Source organism: Meriones unguiculatus, chromosome X (assembly GCF_030254825.1).
Source record: "Meriones unguiculatus strain TT.TT164.6M chromosome X, Bangor_MerUng_6.1, whole genome shotgun sequence".
Lineage (NCBI taxonomy): Eukaryota > Metazoa > Chordata > Mammalia > Rodentia > Muridae > Meriones > Meriones unguiculatus.
In genome coordinates, this window is record NC_083369.1 from 127,975,503 (window position 1) to 127,995,098 (window position 19,596).

Sequence of the window (19,596 nt, forward strand, 5' to 3'; positions counted from 1 at the left end):
TCAACACAATTCTTACAGACCTTGAAAGAAAAATTCTCAACTTCATAGGGAAAAACAAAAAAACCCAGGATTTCCAAAACGATCCTGTACAACAACAGATTGTCTAGAGGTATCTCCATCACTGACCTCAAGCTGTACTACAGAACAATAGTAATAAAAATGGCATGGTATTGGCATAGAAGCAGACTGGTGGATCAATGGAACCGAACATATGACCCAGAAATAAACCCACACACCTATGGATACTTGATTTTTTGAAAAAGAAACCAAAACCATTCAATGGAAAAAAGACAGCATCTTCAACAAATGGTGCTGGTCCAACTGGATGTGTACATGCAGAAAAATGAAAATAGATCCATATTTATCATCTTGCACAAAACTAAAGTCCAAATTGATCAAAGACCTCAACATAAAACCAGACACACTAAATCAGTAAGAAGAAAAATTAGGGAAGAGTCTAAAACTCATTGGCACAGGAGACAACTTGCTGAACAGAACACCCACGGCACAGGCTCTGAGATCAACAATCAATAAATGGGACCTCATGAAACTGAAAAGCTTCTGTAAAGCAAAGGACATTGTCGTCAGATCAAAACGACTGCCTACAGACTGGGAAAGATCTTCATCAACCCTACATCTGACAGAGAGCTAATACCAAGAATATATAAAAAACTCAAGAAGTTAAAAAGCAACAAGTCAAGCAATCCAATTAAAAAAGGGGGTACAGAGCTAAACAGAGAATTCTCTATAGAGGAATATTGAATGGCAGAGAAACACTTAAAGGAATGCTCAATATCCTTGGCCATCAGGGAGATGTGATTAAAAACAAATCTGAGATTTCACCTTACACCCATCAGAATGGCTAAGATAAAAAACTCAAGTGACAATACATGCTGGAGAGGATGTGGAGAAAGGGGAACCCTAATCCACAGCTGGTGGGAATGTAAACTTCTACAACCACTTTGGAAATCAATTTGGTGCTTTCCTTGTCAATTAGGAATAGTGCTATCTCAAAAATCCAGCTATACCATTACTACCCATATATCCAAAATATTCTCAAGTACACAAGGGCATTTGTTCAACCATGTTTGGAAAAGCTTTAATCGTAATAGCCAGAACCTGGAGACAGCCCAGATGTACCTCAATGGAGGAATGGATACAGAAATTGTGGTACATTTACACAATAGAATACTACTCAGCAATTGAAAACAAGGAAATCATGAAATTTGCAGACAAATGGTGGGATATAGAAAAAAATCATCCTGAGTGAGGTATCCCAGAAGTAGAAAGACACACAAGGTATTTACTCACTTATAAGTGGATGCTAGACCTATAAGATAGGGTAAACATACTAAAATCTATACACCTAAAGAAGCTAAACAAGAAGGAGGTCCATGGGTAAGATGATCAACCCTCATTAAGAACGGCAAATGGGATGGACATAGGAAGTAGGAGAAAACAAGAAACAGGACAGGAACTTATCATAGAGGGCCTCTGAAAGACTCTACCTAGTACATCAAAGCACATGCTGAGACTCATAACCAAACCTGGGGCAGAACACAGGGAATCATATGAAAGAAGGGAGAGTTAGTAAGACCTGTAGAGGACAGGAGCGCCACAATTATCACATATATCTGGGCCCAGGGATATTTTCTGAGACTGATTCTCCAACCAAGGACCATGCATGGTTATAACCTAGAACCCCTGTTCATATGTTGGCCATGGCAGCTCAGCATCCAAGTGGGAACCCTATTAAGTTGAACAGGGACTGTCTCTGACATGATCTCAGTTGCTGGCTCTTTGACTTCCCATACCTCGAGGGAGGAGCAGCCTTGCTAGGCCACAGAGGAGGACATTGTGCCCAGTCCTGACGAGATCTGATAAAATAGGATCAGGTGAAATGGGAGGAGGACCTCCTTATCAGTGGACTTAGAGAAGGGCAGGGAGAAGATGAGAGAGGGAGTGTGGAGTTGGGAGAGAATGAGGGAGGGCACTACAGCTGGGATGCAAAGTAAACTGTAATTAATATAAAAATATTTTTTTAAAAAGAAACAGAAAATTCAAGTAAATATATGATTATAATGTAGGAGGAGAAATTCAGCAATTAGTATGTATTATGCTTAATGTAGACGGAGGAGGAGTTGGGACGTAGCTGAGTAAACATTTATTTCTCAGCAATGGTAAAACCTTCTTTGCCTCCCTTTCACACTAAACCAAATCTTGAAAGACCAGAAGGGGTTACCTCGATGAAGCATAGGAGGAAAGGCATGTTTCTAGAAGATACAGTGATTTGCAAAATCCCAAAAGAACCTGGTGGAAACAGCTAGATGTTTCTTGGAGCTGGAGCAGAGGAGGGGAAGTGAAAAACAGCAGATGCTACAGATATAAAGTGTTCTTTGACAAGGGCTCTAGACTTAGCTAAGGAGATGGATGACCTGAGGTAACAATGACAGTTGAAATTTCACAAAGGCAGGCTCTGTAAGCATGCTCAGTTGTCCCCACCACCGTCTGTGAGGAAGAGAATTAAGGAAAGCCCTAATTGGGGGTAGGCCTCACAACAGAAGTAGCAAAGGGAGTGATGAATATAGTAGGGTTTCCATCCAAAAGGGATGTGGACAGTTAACTGTCTAGGCGTATTGGTGCATGTTGGAACAGACTTTTTTTTTTTTTTTTTTTTTTTTTTTTTGACACAATCTTACAGCGCAGCCCATGTTGGCTTGGAACTCAAGCCTCTTATCTTTGCCTCCTTGGTGCTAGGATTACAGGCAGGAGATACCATGTTGGGTTAAGGAGTTTCGTTTTGTGCTGCCTGACCTTGTTTCTGGCCAGTGCTGATTGTACCTTCTATTTTTCACGCTTAGGTCATATATGAAAGGATCAAGAGCAAGGATAAAAGGTCATGGTTATCGCTGGAATAGGTTTCCCTGTAGGGTGTGAGTGGTTTTAGATTCATCTCGAAGGTTGGAATCAACAAGTAAATGTAACAAAGCTCTGTGAGCTCACAGGCGTCACATTTCTGTATTTTCTCGGAATTTAAACTAAATTTAATAACAGGATAATAAAATCGATGTTCTGTCAAGAATTAGTGAACTGAAGATTATTGTGGGTTGGTGGTGGGATATAAGCTCTGGGAAAAGGGATTGAAAGCAGAGAGCGGCTTGGGTAGAAACGGAGCAGATCACTGTGTGCGAGAGACCAGCGAGGCTTGGACCAGGTTGCTTGGGAGGGGGCAGGGAACGGAAACCAGAAAGGGGCAGAAGAGGGCGGAGGGGGGGGCGGAGGAGCGGGACTGTGGCTCAACCCCCCCATTTCCTCCACTGCCTCCAGCCTCGGTCTCGTTTTGCCCACCCCCTCCGCCGCCGCCTTGGTTCCGCCCTAAGCCCCCTACCCTATCCCGTCTCTCTTGGCCCCTCCTCCCTCTGTGACGCTACCTCCGGTCTCCAGGTAACGCTGGGGTCAAACAACGGAGCCGCTGAGGCCATTGACTGTCCATCTCTCTGGTGGGACCGTCGATCCTCATCACACGCTGACAGGCATGGCTCTGCCGCTTCTGCCTGGCAACAGCTTTAACCGCAATGTGAGTAGGCAGGACGCCCGAGGTCCTGGCCAGATCCTGGGGTTCAGACAGGATCCGGGAGTGTTCATCTCCCTAAATCCTACCTGAGAGCTAGTTCCTGTCCGTTACCACGGTGTGCTGAGTATTCCTAAAACCAAACTTCATGTTCCCTCCACCTTTTCTCTCAAAGTACATCTGAATGCTTTTCCTACATGACGTCTAAATACAGGTAGCAGGGCCATCCAAAGTAGATGGTGACAGTGATGATAAAAATAACCACGAAGTGTTTCAAGTATGTGGGGTGCTGTGCTTTAATCGCCTTGGTTATTCTGAACAGTTTGAATTAGATAATACTTTCGTTTCCATTTACAGTTGCGGAAAGTGAGGTCTTCGTTTCCTTTCAGATAGCTTGTCTTTATAGCCTATGAGTCTCATTATCTTTAGTACAATGGGTGAAAAAAAAACCATAAATTTTGTTATTAAATAAATGAAACCCAAAACAAGGCACAGAAAATAGGGAAGCCCTCTATTATCCTATAAAGTTTAGTGCCACACTATGAAGACAGGCACCTAAACATGGACGACAAGATAAAAATACAAAAACAAAACATCACAATAAAGAACTTGGCAAGAACTGGCCATGTACACAACAGAAGGAAAACTAACAAGATTTCTGTTGGCTAGATGCTACTGCCCTTTACTTGGGCTTGCCAGTGTCTTTAGGAGAAGGTAATAAATCTATGCAAAGAAATTCATTTGGAGCCACTCTGTTTGAAAACCTCTGATCAAAGTTTCCAAAGCATGCAGTGTATTGAATTGACAAATTCTGAACAGTGTCTTTACCTGAGTTGCTGGCCCTAAAGTATTATTTATACATTTTTCTATTTGAGGTTAATTTTTAACTCCTCACATCAGTTAGTCAGTTTAACATCAAACACTGGTTTATGCATCTCATTTCTTGGCTGCTGTAAGGCCTCTGAAGCATAGCATTGCTCTTTGGTAAGCTGAAGTCAGCCAAATAAGAATGGCTCCAAGGACAGGGGCATGAGAAAAGATTCCAGAAATAAAGGAGCATGCTGTGCAGAAGTAATTTTAATAAAAATTGCAAGCAAAGCCTACAGCATTTGGCTCAGCTATGCTTCAGATTACTTATGCCCACTGCCTACAGAAGTATCTCAACTCTCATATGCAGTGATTATGGGTGGGAGGGGAAAAGGAGTGTTTGGATAAAATATTTTAAAATCAGCAACATAGTACTGAGTGTACTTGGCTTTTTTAAAACATACGTTTTATTGTGAAGAATAACACATGTACAGAAAAATGCACAATGGATGATCATAAAATGAACATCAAGAAACAGACTACTATCATTACTTTAAAAGCAGCCACCTTGACTATGGCTGCCATTTGTAGCAGTTAAAAATAAATTTTCTGACTATTACCTGGGCCTAGTGTTACTAAAATATCACTTGTTACTCTTGTTACTTCCCTCACCCCCTTTTATTTAAACCTAATGCCCTTCTCCAAATGTAACCACTATTTTGACTTTAATTATTGTTAGGTTTGGCTTTCTTTTGAACCTTTGATACCTGGAAATATCCTGTGGTTTCCTGTGACTTTTTAAGTTCAGCATTATATTTGTGAGATTTGTCCATGTGGATAATGTTCCATTGTATGAATATGTCAGGTATATAGATCCATCTGTATATTTTACTCTTGATAGTCTCTTCAGGGCTTTTACAGATACTCTTGCTGGCATTTTCTTGTTCATTTCTTTCAGTATGATTGTATGACACTGATACATGAACTCTGCAAAGTGATCATTTCCATTGCTACCGGCATTTTTTATTTATGTATTTCTATTTCTAAATGTTTCTTTTGTTTAGTTTTTTAAATTTTACTTTCATTTGTTGGTGGGTAAACTGCAAATCTTTGCAGTTTATGTACTAAACACTCTCAATGACTAGTTTTCAATTTTACTTATACATAGAGTTTTGTAACCAGCTCATACTCAACTAGCTTTATTATTTTTATTGTGCTTTTGATTCTTATTTTGCTGTTGTTGCTGCTTCATTATAATGTAAAAACATTACATGGTTTCAAATTGAAATTTACAAAATGAGACAGGGCTAGTTATTATCCATGGCTTCACAACTTTGCTCCCTCCCTCTCTCTTGAAATAATTAAAAATATTTTTTCCAACCAAAAAATAGGCTGAGCTCGGGGACTCTTGTGGAAGAGAATGGGGAAGGATTAAGGGAGCTGGAGGGTCAAGGACACCAAAAGAATACCTACAGAATAAACCAACCTTTGGCCATGGGAACTTACAGTGACTGAACCACTTACCAAATAACATGCATGGGCTGGACCTAGCCCCCTACACGTACATATCAGATGGGCAGCTTGGTCATCATGTGGGTCTCCTAACAATGGGAGCAGGGGATATCTCCAACTCTGTTGCCTGCCTTTGGATTCCTTTCCCCTAGCTGGGCTGCCTTTCTGGCCTCAGTGGAAAGTATGTGCTTAGTCCTGCTGCAGCTTGATGTACCAGGTTTGTATCCACCCTTCCCTGAGAAGAAGGGGAGGAGGGATGGAGGAAGTGGGTGTGAGGGTGGGATTGGGAGAAGAAAAGGGAGGAGGCTTTGGTCATGACATAAAGTGAGTAAATAAATAAATGAAAAAAAAATCTTTTCTCTTTCTTCCCCACCACTGAAAATATGGTTTCTCTCTCTTCCCCATGTCTTATCACCCTTTCTTGCTTCTCTAACTTTGGGTCTGTCTCGCATCAGTCCATTCTTAAAACAACAATTTCTTAAAAGCATTTACATTCTTTTACTTTATTAAATACTAACCCACTCTGCTAATTCTCTTAAATCATTTTTTTAAATTTCATTTTAATGGCACATCTTAAAAGTCTCTTAATAGGATATAGAATTGGGCCTCATTGCTTTTCACATCTATAGAGCTACCCTAAGGAATGCAATTAACAATAGTTTGTTCAGTCTGTCCACTTATTTCCAACCTTTTGCTGTGATAAACAAATAATGCTATAATACATCATCAAACTTATACTTCAAAAGAGGCCAGCAGAAAACTGAAAAGGAAGCCAGCTCATAATGTGAGGAAAATATTTGCAAGCCATATATATGATAAGGGATTTTGAATGGGAATATATAAAGAACCCTTATAAGAAAAAAAAAAAAACTAATCTAATTAAAGTGGGCAAATGATTAGAATAAACATTTCTTCAATGAGAATATAGAAATAGCAAGTATGCATGTGAATAAATGCTCAGTAGCTTTACTTATTAAAGGCATGCAAATTATCAAGACCACAATAAGATACCACTTTAGACCTATAGGATGACTTTAGAAAAAAAAAAAGAGAGAGATAATAAGTGTTAGCAAGAACATAGAGAAATTGCAAGTGGGATTGTGAAATGTGGCTGCTACTGCTATAGAGAGCAGCAATGGCAGTTTCTGAGATGGTTACATGGAGTCACTGTATAGGCACTCCTAAGCATCTGTCCAAGGAAAAACATGCATAAGTGTTTGAGAGAATTGCTTATGCTTTATAATAATAGCTACTATATCATTATTATTATTACTATTATTATTATTATTTGGTGCTGAGGATTGGCCTTTAGTCCTTGTACATGCTAAACAAAACAAAGAGAAGCAATATCCCAAGCCTAGTATCCTTTGTAATGACTGAAAATAGAAAAAAAAACATAAATAGCTGTCAACTGATAGGTGGAAAATGAAAATTTTGTTTCTACACAAAATCAATTGGTTTTAATCCTTCCTTCCTTCCTTCTTTCCTTCTTTTTTTCTTTCTTGACAGGATTTCTTTGTGTAGTATTGGCTGTCCTCAACTCCTTTTGTAGACCAGGCTGGCCTTGAACTCATAGAGATCAACCTGCCTCTACCTCAACAAGTACTGGGATTACAGGTGTGTTGCACTGTATCTGGCTGGTTTTAGATTTTTTTTTTCACTTAGATTTTTAGAGACTTGCCCACAGGCAATCTGAAAAGAGTCATTTTCTTAATTAAGGTTCCTCTTCCAAGATGATACTAGCTTATGTCAAACTGACAAAAACCCAACCAGGACAAAGGCTCTTGGGAAGGTTGGCCTTGACAAAGTGGCCAGGCAAGCATCAGGATGTTCTTATGCAAGTGGTAATTCAAAGCAAATTGTCTGTACCATACTGAGGGACATTTATTTTCTTCTTCTTGATGTCTTGCTTCACATTCTCTAGGAGCAGCAGATACTTTTTATGCATGCTCCTCAGTGGGGACTGTGTTCCCACAGTGGGATTCCAGAGCTCCCTAGTAAAAATTTTCTATCTCCTGAGGCATGTACTGTGCAGTAGGATAGCTGCAAAAAAGACAGACACAGATTCCTAAGGATGGGAAGAGTGCCCCAAAGCAGGGCGAAGAGAGAGGTGGGGATTTTTACTCCCGCCTTGCCTAGGCTCCAGCATGCTCAGTTTTGACCTGGCAGCACCAAATATCACAAAATGGCCAGCTTGATCAGTTGAAGGCTGGATTCTTTGCTGCTTTTCTAATTCTATGACAGGTATTCCAAAGGAGGGGAAGTCTAGAACTCAACCTGGGTCTTCTGCAAGAACAGGAGGTTCTCTTAACCTTTGAGCCATCTCTCCAGCCCTCTTTCCTTTTTGTTATGTGATTGAAAATTTTATTTGTAGGTTGTTAGGTAGAGCCATATAAAAAATACATAAAAGTTGTAGGTGCCTTTTGCCCAATTTCCTCCAATGACAACATCCCGCAAAATGATGGTATTATATCCCACCCAGTACCATCTGCTAATCTGACTCCAGTTGTTTTCAGTTTGGCATAATTCCCTGGAGGTTTATCCAAGGTTTGTTTTGTTTCTTGTTTTTTGTTTTTGTTTTTTTTTTTGCCTTGTTTATTTGAGTTTGCTGCTGAGTAGCATTCTGTGTATGTACTATAATTTTTCCAATCATTTGCCTGTTGAAAGATACCTGGGATAGGTAGTTTTAGCCAATGGCTACTGGGAATAAGGCTTTTATGAATGTTTATGTACAGGGGTTTGTGTAAACAAGTTTTAAAAACATATTTTTATGTATGCATGTGTGGGTTCATGCTTGCCATAGCACATGTGTTGTTAAAGGACAGTTTTCAAGATTTTATTTTCTCCTTCGACTATGTTAGTCCTGTGGATTCAACTCAGGTTCTCAGGCTTGGTGGCACATGCCTTTATTCAACCGAGCTATCTCACCAGCCCATAAACGTAAGTTTTCATTTCTCTGGCATAAAGAACCAAAAGTACAATTGTTGGGTCATATAATAATGATTCATCTTTAAACAATACTGTCAAACCATTTTTGAGATCAGATACCATATTATATGGCCAGTGTTTATATATAGTGCAATATATATGATCTACTTCACCAATAACCAGGTTAACATTTAGTGTTGTATTTAATTTATCTGTCCTATAAGCATAGTGTTACTGATGGTTCTATTTTTTTTTTTTAATTTTCATGGTTTTTGTTTTTGTTAACTTTACACTATCCTGGGCCATCTAGAAAGAGGTACCTTCAAGTGAGAACATGTGGTCATCAGATTGGCACATAGGTGAATGTGTGGGAGTATTTTCTTGATTAATGATTGATGTGAGGAGGGCCCAGCACACTGTAGGCAGTGCCATTCATGGGCAGGTGGTCCTGGGTTCTATTAAAAGCAGAGCAAAAAAGCTGAGCAAGCCATGGGGAGCAAGCTAGTAAACAGCATTCTTCTATGTTCTCTGCATTAGTTCTTCACTGCAGGTTCTTGCCATGAGTTTTTACCTTGTCTCCCTTTTATGATGGACTGGGACTGGCACATGTAAGCCAAATAGGCCCTATTGAGGGGCTTTCAAGAATCCTGCTTGCAGTTTAATTAGGACACAGTTTAACAAGGAAATCATGAAATTTGCAGGTAAATGGATGGAACTACAAAAGATCATCCTGAATGAGGTAACCAAGAAACAGAAAGACAGGCACGGTATACACTCACTAATAAGCTGATATTAGCCATGTAATATAGGACAACCATCTACAGACCTAAAGAAGCTAAACACTAAGGAGGTCCCAAAGGAAGATGCATAAATCTCATTCAGAATGGCAAACAGGATAGATACCAGCAGCAAGGGAAAAGAGTAGTATAAAAATAGTAGAAAAAATCTACTATATAGGGTTCTCTGAAAGGATTCACCCAACAGAGGATGTAAGCAGATGCTGAAACTCAGATGTAAGCAAATGCCCAAACTTTGGGCAGAGCACAGGGAGTCTTATGGAGGAACAGAGGGTTGGGAGTACAGGAACACTGAGGGAACAGGAACCTCATGAGGAGACCAACAAAACTATAAGATCTGAACCTGGCAGGGGTGGTGGGGACTACAGAGACTGATGTACCAACCAAGGACCATGCATGGAGAGGACCTAGACACCCTGCTCAGATGTGGCCGATTGGCAGATCAGTATCCATGTGGACCTATGAGTGAGGGGATCAGGGGCTGCCTCTATCATGAACTCAGTTGACTGCTCTCTGATCATTTGCCCCTGATGATGCAGCCTTGCCAGGCCATGGAGGAAGAGGATCCAGGCAGTCCTGATGAGATTTAACAAGCTATGGGCAGATGGCAATAGTGGAGAACTCCCCCTTTCAGTGGACTAGGGGAAGGGGATGGGAGGGGGGATGGAAGGGTGGGACTAGGGGAGTTGATGGAGGGGACTTCAATCAGTATATATAATGAATAAATTGTGAAGAAAATTTTTTTTAAAAAAGACACAGTTTAAAGCTGTTGACTTTTTGCTGAGGCAGTCTCTCAGCTAGCTATCTAAACTTATCATGGCTTCTCCATTGCTTCATCTCTCCACATGGTTCTCACTGCCTTCTTTCCAACTACTATACCCTCTCTCTACTCTCTCTACTGCTTTCTTCTCCCTTTCTTTGAGTCTGCCTTGGGTCTGCCTGCCTGGAAGTCCTGCACTGTACTTCCTGCCCCAGCACTAGGCCACCAGTTCTTTATTACAAAAAAAAAAAAAAAAGCCACATTCCAGTCTGAAACAATCAGCAGCAGAACAAAACTGAATCCATCTCTCTCTTTAAAAAAAAATATTTATTCATATAGTATTCTGCCTGCATGTCAGAGGAGGGCACCACATCTCGTTATAGATGGTTATGGACCCCCATGTAGTTGCTGGGAATTGAACTCAAGACCTCTGGAAGACCAGCCAGTGCTCTTAAACTCCGATCCATTGCTTATGGGTTGCCCTTTAGCAGGTGAGGAAGAACAAGCACTTACAAATACAAAACTGGTGCTGGACCATAAAAATTACAATACCAAAAGCAAGCCAGCACTTACCTCTTTTCCAGCACAGTTAACAACTGAAAAACAGCCATACAACTTCTGAATGTGAGGGGAGGTCATCACCAAAATGCCCTTTTCTACCCAAGTTATTATTGATCATAATGTTTTATCACAGGAATAGAAAGCAAACTAGGACACAGGGTTGTCTCTCAGTCTGGTTTTAATTGGCGTTGCTTTGTGGTTAATGAGTTGAACATGTTTTCATGTACTTATTGGCCATTTATAGCTCTACCTTGGTAAATGTCATCTTATAATTTGCTCTTTTCTCTTTCTTTCTTTCTTTCTTTCTTTCTTTCTTTCTTTCTTTCTTTCTTTCTTTCTTTCTTTCTTTCATGTCTCTGTCTGTTTCTCTCTCTCTCTCTCTCTCTTCAAGACAGGGTTTCTCTGTGTAGCCCTGGTTGTCCTGGACTTGATTTTTAGATCAGGCTGGCCTCAAACTCACAGAGATCCGCCTGCCTCTGCCTCCACTTCTGGCTCTTTTGCTCATTTCCAAGTACATTTTTTTAAACTGTTGAGTTTTGAGAATTCTTTATCACTTTAGATAATAATTATTTGAACATGAGGTAGTTTGTGTATATCTTCTCTCAGTCTACAAACCCCTTTAACACTGTGTTTCAAAGGGCAAAAGTCTGAATTTACTTTGGATTAATTAATTGTTTATTTTTTGTGGTGCTATGGATATTATCTAGGACCTTATATATGCTACACAAATATTTTATCAGTGAACTGCACCCTGAGCCCCAAAATTTCTCATTTAATGAGACAAAACACATTACGTTTTTTTTTAATGGATTGTACTTTTTAAGGCTCTGAACATTTTTATTCATTTATTCATTTTGTGTGTGTGTGTGCATATGCATATGCATTTATTTGTGTGGGCATGAATGTAGATCAAAAGACAACTTGTGGGAATCATTTCTCTCCTTTTATCATGTGGGTTCTGGGCATTGAATTCATGTCATCAAGCTTGGTAGCAAGCTCCTGACCCATCTCACTGGCCTGGCTTATGCTAAGAACTCTCTGATCAGCCCTATTGCCTAAAATAGTTTCTTTTTTCTATAGTTTTACATTTTAAATTAATGTTTATGATTCACTTAGTTAATTTTTGTATAAGGTATGAGATTTAGGTTCTGGTTATTTATTTTGGCCTATGGATGCTAATTGCCCAGAACCACCAGTAAAGAGACCTGAGTTGCTTTTGCGTCTTTTGAAAAAGTCAAAACCACCCTGAGATTTCACCTTACACTCATCAGAATGCTTAAGATCAAAAATTCAAGTGACAACACATGCTGGAGAGGATGTGGAGAAAGGGGAACCCTTCTTCATTGCTGGTGGGATTGTAAACTTGTATAACCACTTTGGAAATCAATCTGGTGCTTTCTCAGACAATTAGGAATAGTGCTTCTTCAAGATCCAGCTATACCACTCCTAGGCATATATCCAAAACATCCTCAAGTATACAACAAAGACATTTGTTCAACCATGTTTATAGCAGCTTTATTCATAATAGCCAGAAGGAGGGAACAACCCAGATGTCCTTCAATGAAGGAATGGATACAGAAATTGTCGTACATTTACACAATGGAATACTACTCAGCAATAAAAAAAAAAAAAGAAAAAAGAAAAAAAAGAAATCATGAAATTTGCAGGTAAATGGTGGGAACTGGAAAAGATCATCCTGAGTGAGCTATCCCAGAAGTAGAAAGACACACAGGGTATATACTCACTTATAAATGGTTATTAGACATATAATATAGGATAAACATAATAAAATCTGTACACCTAAAGAAACTAAGCAAGAAGAGTAGGGGACAGGGTGAGAGGAGCAGAGAGTATCCACAGGTACTGAGTGAGCTTGATGGCCAGCTGTGGTCTTTAGTATGCTAATATGCACTCCAGTTAGCTTTCTGTCCGGAGTTTCTTTGGGAACTGACAGTATTGGTAGAGTTTTTATTTTATTTTTTATTTTTATTTTTATTTTTTTTATTTTTTTGAGACAGGGTTAGCTTAGATGGCCTGCACTTGCTGTGTAGACTAGGCTGGCCTCTGTCTCACAGAGATGTGCCTGCCTCTGCCTCCCTGAGTGCTGGGAAATATTGGTAGATTTTAATGTTTAAAGGACAATAGGCCTGTCACATGATATTCTTACATTGTCATTAGCTGGACAAAAAAAAAAAATCTACTAACAAGAGTTTATTAGAGGTCTCTCTCTCTCTCTCTCTCTCTCTCTCTCTCTCTCTCTCTCTCTGTGTGTGTGTGTGTCTGTGTGTGTGTGTGTGTGTGTGTGTGTGTGTGTGTGTGTGTAGTTGCAGAGGTTGCTGTCTCTCAAAGCAGCAGACATACTTTCTCATAGATTCTTCTAGCCTTGTTTCTTTTCCTCACTGCTGTTACCAGTTATCAGGACTGGAAGGGCTTACCTTCTTAAGCGTTCTTCAAGTTTAACTCACCATTTCAGCCTCCTTTAAAAACCATAGAAATGAGCTTCATCCCTCATATATACTTAAACATCTGATTTTTAAACTTAAGCGTCTCTGTGAATTAATTTTCATAGTACCTTTTCAAACATTATTTCCTATAAATATAAGAAATGCGCCCAATCTAGTAAGGTCTGGCTTTTCTCCTTCAACATACACAGTCTTTTTTTTTTTTCTTTCTTATTCTGCAAGACAAGTTCAAGGCTCATCTAAAGATTCGAATGTGGCCTGAATTTGTCTCTGACATCTACCACTTGCTAGTGGAATCCTTTGACTTCCTATATTCTGTAGCCATATGCCATTTGTTACACTTGGTTGCCAAAAAATAAATCTTAAAAAAGAAGGTATATTTAAGTTCAAAAGTGACTGACTACATCTGTATCAGGCCCGGTTAACCCCAGTGGTTGAGAATAAGACCACTACTATATTTTTAAAGCCAAATTTGTAGCAAGCCTTAAATAAATATTAACCAGGTGAATAGGCGCTAGCCAGGTCCTTCTCTGTGTTCCCAGAAAATGGTCCCAATCATGTTTTGCAGGACCTTTAAAAGCAAAACCCATAATTTACCACATTCCCATTAGGCCTGTACCTCCTGCCTACATCAATGAGGGGCAAGTGTACATTCTGATGTATTTTTTTGCCCATGTACCTCCTACTCACGTGTGATCAAGCACTTGTGCAGGTGCATATGGGCCAAACAAACTTGTTTAAGGGAGTGAAAACATAAATAGCCTCCAGTATTTAACTTTGGTTCTCATACCCTTGTTATATACTAAATGAGAAATAAGACAGGCTGTGCTCCCACTTTCATGGAACTCAGAGAAACACTGTTAAAAGTGATTCTCAACCAAGAAATAAAAATTAGAAAATTCATACAGGTTGAGGAAAAATTATTCTAACCAATAATGTCATAAAAGTTGAGATAAATCTATAGAATTATTTAATCAAATGTATGAAACTAAAGTGATAGAAAATGTTCATTGTACTATTATAAAATCCTTTATAGAACTGGATGTCATGGGGCATACCTGTAATCCTAGCATTTTTCAAGACTGAGTCAGGTTCTCAAGTTCAGGCCAGCCTGGGTTACATACTCTGTTTCAAAAACCTAAAACAGAAAGTTTTCATAAAATCTACTTGGAGAAGAGAAAAAAAATAACACTGAATAGTTGTTAGAATCTGCTTAATTTTAGTTTTAGTACTATTATTTTTTAATTTAAACTTTATTTATGTATGGGTGTTTTGTCAGTGTATGTGTTTATGTACCACATGCCTGGTGCCCAAGGTGGCCAGAAGAGGATGTCAAATACTCTAGAACTGGGGTTACATTTGACTGTGTGCTGCTACACAGGTGTTGGGAATCAAACCCTGATCCTCTGCAAGAGTAGCCAGTGCTTTTAGCCACTGAATCATCTCTTCAGCCTTTTATTATTATAATTTTTAAATTGGATATTTAACCAATTTTTTTTTACACAAAATCAATGCTACTATGCAGCCACAATCTCAGATATCCTCTCAGTCCTAAAGGTGGTCCTGTAAAGAAACTTTCACTCCTCTTAATTCAGAGATAGCAAAGCGAAAGGCCTCTAGAAGACAGTAGTTACTTCTAGCTGACATGGTTCATACATGTCCAAACTTGAATAGGATTGGCATCAAGTGCTTGTTTTTTCTTTTTTTTTTATTGCTAAGTTTATGCCTTTAGAGCCTAGTTCTACTCTGAATTTCCCAGAATTCCAAGAGTTTATATTCAATTTAAAGTGCTAAAAGCTACTTTAAAGTGTGTATATCCTTTAAGTGTGCACAAAGAGAGAAAAGGTAACAATATCCAACCATGAGCCACAACTTATTTCTCTTTACTCAAAGGACTTTTTGTTGAATCTGTGCCAGGAACTATTGTCCTTATTTTTAGGAATTAATAAGCCTACTGTCAAACATAAGCAGATCAATAGGTGACTAACATATAATATGCTAGGTACATGGCGGTTATCTAGAAATTAAGGACATGAAGCTGAGGCTCATTTGTTTACTGGATGTATCTGGTAGAAATATTATACAATTATTTGTGTTTGTGCTGTACCCTAAGGATAGCCCCACAAGTGACCAGTCTGACATAGTCAAATAAGTGTCTTTATTCCAGTCAGCAGGGACCACATCCAAGTGTTCTTGAACCTAGGTGTGACCCCAAGTATCAAGAACATCAGAACATGTGTTTTTAAGGGCCTTCACAGAATTAAGTAGTTTGAAGCAAACAGTTTAATAGAAGTTGAGATAAGCAGTTAACTGCCATACAAACAGGCAGTTTTAACAAAAACTAAGGTAAGTTACGCTGGATATCCTGACCTTTGGTTCTTAGAAGAGAGTTTGGGTAGTTTTTCATGGTATTCCTCATCAAGGAGATCAAATTCTAGTTTGAAATGGCCTCAGCAAGAAGACAAGATGAAAGAACCTCTTTAACATCTTGCCCTGTAACAGTACCACTGTTATTTTCAAGGATCTTGTTTGTTTTAAAAAACAAAACAAAAGCAAAGATATTCATGATCTGTGTTCGAGGTACTACGTCTGGTCCTGGCAATATTAGTAGGATTCAGGGGGTAAGTATATAAAATGATTAAAGATAGAGTGACCTTCATGATATCAGTAGAAAACCTATGTAGGAACAGAATGTTCTGTCTCTAGCAGGAAAGACTTCAAGATGTTTTGACAATCATTTATTTATTACATTCTTCTGAGCCTGAGTTATTTTAAGGAAGTTATAAATAGTAGAAACCCAAGAGTTTTGATTTGTAATATCTTACCTAGAACAATTAAAACAAAAACATACAGCTCACAGGGTATTTCTGTCCTCGGGACTCTGCCAAAAGTGTTCTCATCAAGATTATGACTGTTTTTTTTTTTATTGAAAAATCCAGAATAAAGTCTCAAGGCTCATCTTCACATGGTTTACCATTGGCATTTAACCCAGTTAATCACACCCTCCTTCAAATGCTTTCTTTCCAGTTTCCATGACACTGAACCTTCCTGTTTTCTTCCTATCTTGCAGATAGCCCTTTTTGGTCTTCTTTATTAATTCTTTACAATCTCCCTGAATTAAGTTAAACTTTACAGTTCTGTCTTGGATTTCTTTACTACATGATCACTCAATTCAGTATTATATTGCCTTAAACTCTAGCCTTCGGCTGTCATGTGTCACACTTTTATATGAAGCTTTAAACTCTTTTCTAGACTTCAGACTCACATCATCACTGGCTAATCAATAATTCTGCATGCTTGTCTCAAACTTATCATGGGATAGATAGAATTCTGGAATCCTATGTGACATTTTGGCTTTGTTTAGCCCAGTATGTAAAGCTCTACATGTCCTTTTTTCCCATGCCAAAATATTTTCAGCTATTAGACACGTCCCCTATGGCCCCTATTTTTTTCTATACTCCTTGTCTAATCTAGCAATAAACCCTCTTATGTTCTACATTTTTATTGTTTTTACTTCCAGGCATCTGCTTTTGGCTGCCATCACATCTTGCCTGGACTATCACAATATACCCAACAGAGTATTTTTGTAGTGCTCTGCTTATACCTAATGTGGGGAGGGGGAGGGACATGTTTATTTTGGCTCAGAACTTCTGAAGTCAATTAAGTGGAACTCATGGCATTATTTATTATTTATTTACAGTGGGGATGTAATATATTTGTCATGGCACATGTCTGGAAGTCAGAGAATATGTGAGTCCTGCAGAGTGAATTCAAGTTCTTAGTCTTGGTGACAAGCACCTTTAATCTCTGTACCATATCACTAGCCCCTATTTATGATCTTCACCTCATGTGTTCAGTTATTGCTCTATAGGCCTGTGTAAAGCTATATTTGTGTAGTGTCTGGCAAGGTAAGGCTAAATAGGGAGGTGAGGAAGCATGGAATGGTGAGAGAAAGCACTCTTGATGAGAGTGGATTGTTATTTGATATACTTGAAGGTGGAAGGTGTGAAGGTGTGAAGACTGTGAGAGAAGGAAGACTCTTGGTCAGAGGAGGCTTTACCTATATGTGATGTCTAACACTTGAGTATCTTTATGTGTCTCTACCCAGGAACTGACAGGAGGATTTAAAGCTGTTAACCCCAGCACCAGAGACACAAATGAACCCATAATTTGGGAGATATAGTTAGAGTTTGAATGTTGAAACAACCAATTGTTTGTAGTCACTCTTGTTTCCTTAACTGTGTGGTTTTTCACCACATAATCCATCTTATGGACAATGTCTTTTTAGTATCTTTGTTCTTTCTTTCCTAGCACCTTTGCTGATACATGCTGATACATGCATGATGTGACACAGCTTCTGAAGTTACATTGCTGCCAAGATCACTGGTTTCTCTACCTAAATTTCTGTTCTCCTTTTAGGTTCTTTTCTTTATGATGACAGTCTCACTCTGTAGCCTGATCTGAAAGTTGAAATGTAACTCAGGATGGTCTCAAACCCAAGTATCTCAAATGCTGAGATTACTGATGTGACATACCATGCCCAGCTTCTCTTAGTTTTTTCAACTTACTTATTTCTGTGGCATTTGTCCCAGAGAGTGAGATGTTGCCAAACTTTGGCATCATGCACATCATCTTCAGAATTAAAAATAAAACCATCTATAAGTCCAACAAGTCCATTATATAATTAACAACTTTCTGGCAATTGAATACCAATAAAACTAAACATTTAAAGTGGAAACTAGTTCCACTTTATAAAAGTGGAAGATCATAGTCAGAAAAATGGTAGACAAAAAGGGTGTATTTAAACTTGATGCTATGAATATAAGGCCTCATTTTTATTGTTGTAGTTAGAACTGTAGAACTGTTTCAGAATCCCACAATTAAGACAATGTTCTACTGTCAAACTGAGATTTTACTCTCTTTTCACCAAAAGGAAGGAGGTAGAGTGGATGTCTCTGGCATCATACTTGGAAATAGGACGTCAATGTTTATGTGCAGGGATTTTTTTTTATTTTAAAATAATTTTAATTACACATTTTTATTCTTTGAGAATTTCATACAAAGGATCTTGATTACATTAACCCCCATTCTTCTTCTTAATACCTATGAGATCCACTCCTCCCTTTTCCTCCCCCACTTCATGCCTTTTTTGTTTTTGAAAATATTCTATCTTGAAGCAGATATCCGGATCCTCTGGCTCTTATAATCCTTCTACCTCTGCTTCCTTGTTTCCTGAGCCTTAAGTATAAGAGTTGTGTTGTAAATATATTAACTTGGGACATATACCCATGGTCAGTTGATCTGTGCATTTTGATGAGTTGTGAGTTTTTGTGATGATCTCTGTGGTAAAAAGGAAGTTTCTTTGATGATGGGTGGAACTACATTTATCTAGGGATATAGGAATAAGTATTTATAATGCAGTTATAAATTGTTCTGGTTTAATGAGGAGGCAACAGGAGGTTCTCCTTTAGAGCCTGTAGTCTCACAAATGAAGGGTAGTTGGATAGGTTTACAGTACCAGGTAATACTTCCTCCTATTGAGTGGACCTTAATTCCAGTTCTGGATCTTGGTTAACCCTGAGATATAAGTGCCACTATATTTTTTTAAGATTTTTTTTTGTAGTTTGGGGAACAGAAAACCCCAGGTTTTATGTCCAAGGTAAACACTCTACAACCGAGCCTGAGACATCCCAGCCTCAGAAGGTTTCTTAGTTCTGTTGGACATGCTAGGATTTAATCTGCCTCAAGAGATTCATTTGGCTGCATCTTTCTCCAAATCATTTTTCTTCAGATGACCATCTTCTCTTAAGTCCATCATATCCCTGTGTCTTATGGTGACCTTTAACTGTCAACTTGGCACAGACTAGACTCACCCAAAAGAGGAGTCTCAACTGAGGGACTTCCTAGATAAAACTGGCCTGTGGGGCACATCTGTGAGGGATTATCTGGATTGCCTTAACTGATTTAGGAGGGCAGATCCCGCTGTGGGCAGCACCTAGGCAGGTAGTCCTGGGCTATAAAAGGAAAGCTATCCAAGCGTGAGGCAGTGACTGAGCATGTCAGCAAGCCATGTTTATGGTTTATGCCTTCAAATTCCTACTTGAACTCCTGTCCTAACTCTCTTCATATGGACTTGACCTAGAAGTAAAAGTCAAATGAACCTTTTCTTCCCCTAGGTTGTATTTGCTCAGAAAACAA

At 38.9% G+C, this 19,596-nt stretch overlaps 1 protein-coding gene across 1 annotated transcript in view; it reads left to right on the forward strand.

Moving 5' to 3' along the window:
- The first annotated feature begins 3,476 nt into the window (after positions 1-3,476).
- Efhc2 (EF-hand domain containing 2) overlaps positions 3,477-19,596 on the forward strand; it is a 156,878-nt gene continuing 140,758 nt past the window's right edge. The window contains exon 1 of the mRNA XM_060374307.1: positions 3,477-3,577. Coding sequence (XP_060230290.1) covers positions 3,536-3,577 — 42 coding nt within the window. The 5' untranslated portion in view covers positions 3,477-3,535. The remainder of the gene's footprint in view (positions 3,578-19,596) is intronic.